Below are 8839 nucleotides of genomic sequence, written 5' to 3'. Positions count from 1 at the left end.
TGCTGGGATTACAGGCTTGAGCCACCGCGCCCGGCCTTGTTTTTCTTTTTAAAAAATAGGCTCTAAAAATTCTGGAGAGAAATAAAAAAGGCAACATGGTGGCCGGGTATAGGCATCTCTTCTGATTCCAGGCAGGTCGGCACTGGCTGCCTTGCTCAATGGTTGCCTTAGAAACCGGCCTAGCGAGGGGGTGTCAGTTGTCTCTCTCTGGTAGCCATTAAGGCAGTGACTCAGCAGAAAACCCAACCCAGGAGGGAGTTGTTCATTCACTGACTTTCCTTCTCTCCCAGAAAAGCATGGGCGAGGCCATTTCTGTTACATTTGCTATTGGGTGGCAGCTGCTCCACCGTGAAGGCGGTAGTGAGAAGCCTACCCGCTCTTCCAGCCTCTCACTAGGTGAGTGGCAACTCTGTGCTGCCCTGTCCCTCAGAAACCACAGGTTCCGGTCCCTCTGCCAGCCTGTCCCCTGTCTCGCCCCTCCTGCTGACAGGGTGAAACCAGCTTCCGCTCACAAGCGCTTGCTGGGGGTTGCCACGGCAACTGCTGTCCTAGAGACCACAGGCATGGCTCTTGGGGAGATCTTTAGTAAAAAACCCAACCAAACATCACCAGTGGTGGAACTCAGTATGGCTCATAAACTCAACTGAGAGAAAAGCCAAGGGACGCATGTGCGCGTCCCAACCATTAAGCAAAATAAATACAAAGAAAACCCAGCATTGGTCCGAGTGGCTCGCACCTGTAATACCGGCACTTTGAGAGGCCGAGGTGGGTGGATCACCTGAGGTCAGGAGTTTGCGACCAGCCTGGCCAACATGGTGAAACCCCATCTCTACTAAAAATACAAAGATTGGTTGGGCCTAGTGGCGCGCGCCTGTAATCCCAGCTACTCTGGAGGCTGAGGCAAAAGAATTGCTTGAACCTGGGAGGCGGAGGTTGCCGTGAGCAAGATCATGCCTCTGCACTCCAGCCTGGGTGACAGAACGAGACCCAGTCTCAGGAAAAAAAAAAAAAAAAGAATGACATGCTGAGGCGTGCTGCAACATGAATGAACCCCAAAATCATAATGCTAAGTGACAGAAGCCAGACACAAAAGATCCCATGAGTATTATCCCGTTTATATGGAGTGTTCAGAGTAGGTGAATCTATAGAGACAGAAAGGAGATGAGTGACTGCCTTAGCTGGAAGGGAAAAATGGGGGAGAAATGGGCAGTGACTATTAAAAGGTATGATGTTTCTTTTTCTTTGTTTTTGTTTTGTTTTGTTTTTTGAGATGGAGTCCCGCTCTGTCACCCAGGCTGGAGTGTAGTGGCACGATCTTGGCTCACTGCAACCTCCACCTCCTGGGTTCTAAGAGATTCTCCTGCCTCTGCCTCCTGAGTAGCTGGGATTACAGGCGCCTGCCACGACTGCTGGGCAATTTTTGTATTTTTAGTAGAGACGGGGTTTCACTGTGTTGGCCAGGCTGGTCTCAAACTCCTGACCTCAGGTGATCCACCCACCTTGGCCTCCCAAAGTGCTGGGATGACAGGCGTGAGCCACCCCGCCTGGCCAGTGTTTCTTTTGGAATGATGAAAATATGCTCAAATACAGTGCTGGTTGCACAAGTCTGTAAATCTATTAAAAACACTGAGTTGCACACTTCAAACAACTGAACCTTGTGGTGTGTGAGGTGTCTTAACAAAGCTGTTCAAAACCCCAGGATAGCTGGGCACAGTGGCTCAGCTGTAATCCCAGTGCTTCGGGGGGCTGAGGAAGGAGGATCGCTTCAGCTCAGGGGCTTGAGACCAGCCTTGGCAACATAGCGAGACCCTGTCTCTACTAAAAAGTAAAAATAATTAGCTGGGCATGGTGGCATGCACCTGAGGTCCCAGGTACTCCAGAGGTTAAAGCGGGGGCTAGGGGGGCGGGTAGGTGGGGATTGCTTGAGCCCAGAAGATCAAGGCTGCAGTGAGCTATGATCACGCCACTGCACTCCAGCCTGGGCAACATAATGAGATCCTGTCTCACTGTCTCAAAAAAAAAAAAAAAAAGTCCCAGCATGATCCTGATCACCCAAGCCCTCTCAACAAACACATGAAAGAAACACATATTGTTATTTCAAACTTCACTCAAAATGCACTGCCTTCATGTGCTGGGACCCGGAGAGGGTTTGAGGCATGTTTGTAGGAATAAGTCAGGGTCAGAACGGAGCTGAGAATGGGTGTTCACTCGTATTCTTCAATGTCTCCTATTGAGATGATGTTATCTACTTGTTATTTTCTTGACCCTATTTTCTGCCAAAAAATAAAGTAATTTGAGAGATCGGGATCTAAGGTGGAAGAACAGATCTGCAGGAAGGCATGGAAGGCTCTAGAAAGGGTATATACGTGGGTAAAAACGGAGTTGTTTAGAACAACACTAATAATGTCCTTTGGGATTTAAACTAGATAAAAACAAGGGCACCCGAGGCCAGGCGGAAACACAGTCTCGCTGCTGGGAAGCTCTGGCGTTGCTTGGGCCGCTGTGCCGGCGCTGAGGCTATCGTAAGGCAGGGCTGCAGACTCCATCCCTAGGGTAACTGCTGGAGTCATAATGAAAAGTGACACTGAGAAAAGGCAAAAAAAGAGAAAGAAAGTAACCAACAACAGATGGGACAACAGAAAACAAATGGTAAGCTGGTCCTCACACACAGCCAGAGCAGGAGGGTGGCGGGGGTCACGGTCTAAGGGTGCGGAGGAGGAGGAGGATGTTGAGGGTGAAGAAACAGATGAATATTACGTTGTGTATATTTTATCGCAATGAAAGATCGCACATACAGCCATATTGGCAAATCCATTCAAATGAAAATGGATAAACACACAAAGATTGCCGGGCTGGAGTGGAGGGAAAATAAAACCAATCAGTCAATATGCTGCCTCAAAGAGACGCTTTTTCTCTCTTCCTTTCTTTCCTTCTTTCTTTCCTTCCTTCCTTTCTTCCTTTCTCTCTCTCTCTCTCTCTCTCTTTCTTGCTTTCTTTTTTGACAGAGTCTTACCCTGCTGCCCAGGCTGGAGTGCAATGCAATGGCGCAATCTCAGCTCACTGCAAACCCCGTCTCCCGGGTTCAAGCAACTGTCCTGCCTCAGCCTCCTGAGTAGCTGGGATTATAGGCGTGCACCATCATACCCCACTAATTTTTGTATTTTTTACTAATTTTTGTATTTTTTACTAGAGACAGGGTTTTACCATGTTGGCCAGGCTGGGTCTCAAACTCCTGACCTCAAGTGATCTTCCCATCTCAGCCTCCCAAATTCCTAGGATTACAGGCATGAGCCACTGTGCCCGGCTGCATTTTATTTCTTAAAAACAGCTTTTTTTTTTTTTTTTTTTTTTTTCTCTGAGACGGAGTCTCGCTCTGTTGTCCAGGCTGGAGTGCAGTGGTGCAATCTTGGCTCATTGCAAGCTCTGCCTCCCGGGTTCATGCCATTCTCCTGCCTCAGCCTCCCAAGTAGCTGGGACTACAGGCGTCTGCCACCATGCCTGGCTAATTTTTTGTATTTTTTTAGTAGAGACGGAGTTTCACCGTGTTATCCAAGATGGTCTTGATCTCCTGACCTCGTGATCCGCCCACCTTGGCCTCCCAAAGTGCTAGGATTACAGGTGTGAGCCACTGCGCCCGGCCAAAAACAGCTTTATTGAGGTATAATTGACATAAAATAAACTGTACATTTAAAGTGAACAGTTTGAAAGTTGTATCTGCCAAGCTATCACCATAATCAAGAGAATGAACATACCAGGCCGGGCGTGGGGGCTCACGTCTGCAGTCCCAGCTACCTGGGAGGCTGAGGCAGGTGGATCGCGTGAGCCCAGGAATCTGAGACCAGCCTGGGCAACATGGCAAGACCCCATCTCTACAAAAAATACAAAAATTGGCCGGACGCAGTGGCTCATGCCTGTAATCCCAGCACTTTGGGAGGCTGAGGCAGGTGAATCACGAGGTCAGGAGTTCGAGATCAGCCTGGCCAACATGGTGAAACCCCATCTCTACTAAAAATACAAAAAAAATATTTAAAAAAATTAGCTGGGCATGGTGGTGGGCGCCTATAGTCCCAGCTACTTGGGAGGTTGAGGCAGGAGAATTGCTGGAACCCGGGAGGTGGAGGTTGCAGTGAGCTGAGATCGTGCCACTTGCAGTGCAGCCTGGGTGACAGAGCAAGACTCTGTCTCAAAAAATTTTAAAAAAAATTAGCCAGGCATAGTGGTGAGTGCCTGTAGTCCCAGCTACTCGGGAGGCTGAGGTGGGAGGATGGTTTGAACCTGGGTGGTGGAGGCTGGAATGAGCTATGATTGCACCACTGCACTCCAGCCTGGGTGACAGAGCTGGTCTCTGTCTCTAAGTAAGTAAGTAAATAAATAAATCAAAGAGAATAAACATAAACCAGATAAGAATAAACCAAAAGTTTCCTGGTGCCTCCAGCATCCCTTCCTCCAGCCCATTCCTCTTTGCCTACCTGCAGGCGCTGACACTTCCTAGACCAGCACAGAAATGGAGTCATTGCTCTGTTGAGTGCTTTGCCCCTCTCTGTTGCTAGGTAGCATTCCATGGTAAGGATGCTCCATTCGTTCATCCATTTGCCCAGTGGTCATCTGGGTTGTTTCTACTGTGTGGCTATTGGGAATAAAGTTGCTATGATTGCTCGGGTCCAAGTCTCTGTGTGGATGTGTGAATTCATTTCTCTTGGGTGAGTGCCGAGGAGTGGTTAGTTGCATCATATTACAAGTGAATATTGAACACTGGAAGGCACTGCCAAACTTACATTTGACATTCCTGCCAGCGGCATGTGAAGGGCCTGACTGCTCTGTGATGTATATGGAAATGCAAGGGGCCCAGGATAACTAAGACAGCGTTGGAGAAGAACAGAAATCCAGACTTACTATAAATCTATGGGAATTAAGTCAGTGTGGTACTGGTGCAGGAGCAGACACATAGACTAATGCAGAAAGCTCAGAGGCAGGAAAGGTCTTATTAATAAGGACCTTATTAATAAGAAAAAGACAACCTAGTTAAACAATAAGAAAAAGATTTGAATAGGCCTTTCACAGAAAGGCCAATAAGCAAATGAAGTGATGTTGAGCATCAATTAGTCATTAGGGAAATGCAAATTAAAACTACAATGAGATACCACGTTGTGCCTATTAGAACGACTATGATGAAAACATGCTTCCAGTACCGCGTGTGGAGCAGCCAGAACTTTCATACATTGCTGGGGACACGTCAGCTGGTCCAGCTGCTCTGGATAGTGTCCGGCAGCACCTACTAAAGCTGAGCGCAGGCACTGCCTGTGACCCAGCAACTCCGCTCCTAGGGACACACACCTGTGCTGCTTCTGTGTTTCCGAGAACCCCTGTCCCCGTGTGGCCCTGGGTTAGGGTTCCCCACAGGAGCCATCCGCCTGGGGTCTGGAAGGCGAGGGGATGCAGTAGGCATTTGTGTGCCGTGAGGCCTGCTGGGGGGCCGCCACAGCACTGCCGGCTCCCATCGAGTCTCCCTGCTCAGATGTTCCAACATGTGTATACAGATGTGTACAACACGCAAGAGAAATGAGTGCATACGTGCAGCAAGACATACTCGGAAATGTTCATAACAGCTTTCTGCCAGCCAAACTCAATCCAAACGTTCAAGAGTAGAAAGAGTCAAATGCAGCCTGTTCATACAATGGAACGCTACCCAGGAAGGCAAAGCGATCGCTTAGCGCTACTCATGGCTGCATCAGAACAACAGTGCAGAGCGACAGAAGGCAGACGCGAGTCCGCAGCACATGTGTTCCTCTATTCTCGCACTACTGTACAGAAATAGCCAAGACCGGGCAATTTATAAAGAAAGGAGGTTGAATGGGCTCACGGTTCTGCAGGCTGTACAGGAAGCATGGCTGCATCTGCTTCTGGGGAAGCCTCAGGAAGCTTGCAATCATGGCGGGAGGCAAAGGGGGAGCAGTCACATCAGATGGCCACAGCAGGAGCAAGAGTCAGACAGTGGAGGCACCACACACTGTTAAACAACTATCATGAGAACAGCACCCAGGGATGGCGTGGAACCATTCATGAGACCCAGTCACCTCCCACCAGGCCCCGCCTCCAGCACTGGAGACTGGGGCAGGGACACACACCCAAACTAAATCACAACACAATCTCGTTGACATGAACTTCCAGAACATGCAAAACTATACGTGTTTAAAGCCAGGAGAGTGGTTGTCTCTTGTGAGAAACCTTTCTGGGGTGCCAGAATCCCCTTGGGGTGGTTTTCAACATGTCCACACGTTCTCTGGTGCTACACCCATCCAAAAAAGGCGACCTACAGCGCCTCTCCCCTTGCATACACTGGCCTCAGGGACTTGCGTCTAGTGAGAGGCTGCCAGGGAAGTGGCAGCACCTGATCCTGAGGTCAGGCCATCAGATGATGTGGCCTCCGCTGGGCTTTCTGGCTTGAGATGTTCCCCGGAGAACCAAGCCTTCCAGGGATGTAGAGGTGTCCTCACCCTGGCAGCATCCTCTGCTGGACACGAAGGATGGGTGGTTCCAGCTCGTGGCCATTGGGCCGCCCTGGCTAACCAACTGCAGCAGATGAGCTCTGCCAGCTGAGACCTCACAGAGCGCAGGCTGACGAGCAAAACAAACATTGCCATTATTTTCAGCCCTTACATCTTGGGGCAGCTTGGTATCTAGCAAGAGATAACTGGAGCAGATTAATATGCGGGTCTATGTGGTGGCTGCCACATGGCCGTCTATGTCTAAAACAGTCATTGGGCTGTACAAGTACAGTCTGTGTACTTTTCTACCTTTAACTTATACCTCCCTAACAACGTCCTTCAGAAAAGCGTTAACTCCTGAGGCTCTGGCGTGGGCAGCTGGGTGAGCACTGGAACTAGTCCCACGTGCTGAGGTGGGAAGCTCGGTGAAAGGGAATCCCAAGTCTGGTTGGCCCTTTAAGTTTATGGTGCCTGTGAGAGAAATCAGAAGACCAAAACCTCAGAGGAGAGAGCGTGACGGAGACGCAGGCGTGTGTCTGGAGGGACTCACAGCTTGTAGGGGTTGGGCAGAGAGAGCCCACAGCACACAGAAAGAGCACAGACTTCAGCATCACAGAGGTCACAAGAGACAAGTGGTCGGCTGGGGAGTGGGCACCGGCGAGAGAAAGTCCAAGAGGACTGGATGGATTTGGCAACACAGAGGTGACCGCTGCTCTGGACGAACACTGACTGGATGGAGCGGCAGTGGTAGAAGCAGAGGAAGAGGGACTGCACGAGGAGTGGGCAAGTGAGAAAACAGACAAGGATTCTGAAAAGTTCACCCACAAAGAGGAACAGAGAATTAGGGTTGTGGTTGGAGGGGGTGTTGGGTCAAGTGAGTTTTTATTTTTATTCTTCAAGAACGGAAGCTACCAGGACATGTTTGATGAAAATAGATCCAGAGGCCGGGTACGGTGGCTCACGCCTGTAATCCCAGCACTTTGGGAGGCTGAGGCGGGCGGATCACCTGAGGTCGAGTTGGAGACCAGCCTGGCCAACATGAGGAAACCCCGTCTCTACTAGAAATACAAAAATTAGCCGGGCGTGGTGGCGGCGCCTGTAGTTCCAGCTACTCAGGAGGCTGAGGCAGGAGAATTGCTTGAACCCGGGAGGCGGAGGTTGCAGTGAGCCGAGATGGTGCCGCTGCACTCCAGCCTGGGCGACAGAGTGAGACTCTGTCTCAAAAAAAAAAAAAGAAAGAAAAAAAAAAAAGAAATAGATCCAGAAGCCAGGAAGAGATTGATCATGTGGGGTGACATTATGAGTGAAGAAGTCCTCAGAAAAGAGGAGAAACTTGCAATTCTGGCCACGATGGAATAACTGATGCCAGCTGTAGACACCGAAAAAACTGGGCAACTATTTTTAGATGTTGGACAATAGGCCGTGCAGGGCTGTGAGCAGAGAGAACACAAAGAAGGTGAGCCTTACAAGCACCCTGAGTTTCTGCCTGGAGGCACTTTCAGACCATGGTTTAGCAAGCGGGTCTGAGCAGCACCAGCACTCTCAGAGTTACCAGAGCGACCCAGCCAATAGCAGAGAAACAACGGAATCCCAGAAACATGTCATTAATCCAGAAGTCAAAAACAGAGGAAAACAGAAACAAAGAACAGATGGGGTAATAGAAAACAAGTAACAAGATGATAGGCTTAACCCTAACCATTAAATGTTAATGGATTCAACAGACCAACTAAAGGCAGAGATTGTCAGATTGTTTAAAAGAGTAAGGCTGGGCCGGGCGCAGTGGCTCATGCCTGTAATCCCAGCACTTTGGGAGGCTGAAGCAGGCAGATCACTTGAGGTCAGGAGTTTGACATCAGCTTGGCCAATATGGTGAAACCTTGTCTCTACTAACTAAAAATATAAAAATTAGCCGGGCGTGGTGGCACACAACTGTAGTCCCAGCTACTATGGAGGCTGAGGCAGAAGAATCGCTTGAACCTGGGAGGCAGAGGTTGTAGTAAGCCAAGATTGTACCACTGCACTTCAGCCTGGGTGACAGAGTAAGGCTCTTATCTGAAAAAAAAGCCGGGTGCAGTACCTCGACTTGCAATCCCAGCACTTTGGGAGGCTGAGGTGCGTGAATCACCTGAGGTCAGGAGTTCGAGACCAGCCTGGACAACATGGGGAAACCCCATCTCTACTAAAAATAGAAAAATCAGTCGGGCGTGGTGGCGGACGCCTGTAATCCCAGTTACTCGGGAGACTGAGGCAGGAGAATCACCTGAACCTGGGAGGCAGAGGTTACAATGAGCCAAGACCGTGCCATTGCACTGCAGCCTGGGCGACAAGAGCAAAACTCCATCTCAAAAAAAAAA

The 8839-nt window shown here is 49.6% G+C and overlaps 1 protein-coding gene across 1 annotated transcript in view; it reads right to left on the bottom strand.

Annotated features, from left to right (window-relative positions):
* Window positions 1-8839, bottom strand: part of IRAK1 (interleukin-1 receptor-associated kinase 1) — a 32276-nt gene that overhangs the window by 8392 nt on the left and 15045 nt on the right. The window contains exon 13 of the mRNA XM_011955921.1: window positions 7036-7125. Coding sequence (XP_011811311.1) covers window positions 7036-7125 — 90 coding nt within the window. The remainder of the gene's footprint in view (window positions 1-7035; window positions 7126-8839) is intronic.

This window comes from Colobus angolensis, unplaced genomic scaffold (genome assembly GCF_000951035.1).
Source record: "Colobus angolensis palliatus isolate OR3802 unplaced genomic scaffold, Cang.pa_1.0 Scaffold402, whole genome shotgun sequence".
Lineage (NCBI taxonomy): Eukaryota > Metazoa > Chordata > Mammalia > Primates > Cercopithecidae > Colobus > Colobus angolensis.
Note: the sequence above shows the minus strand (reverse complement) of the source record. Positions and strands in the feature narration are given on the sequence as shown.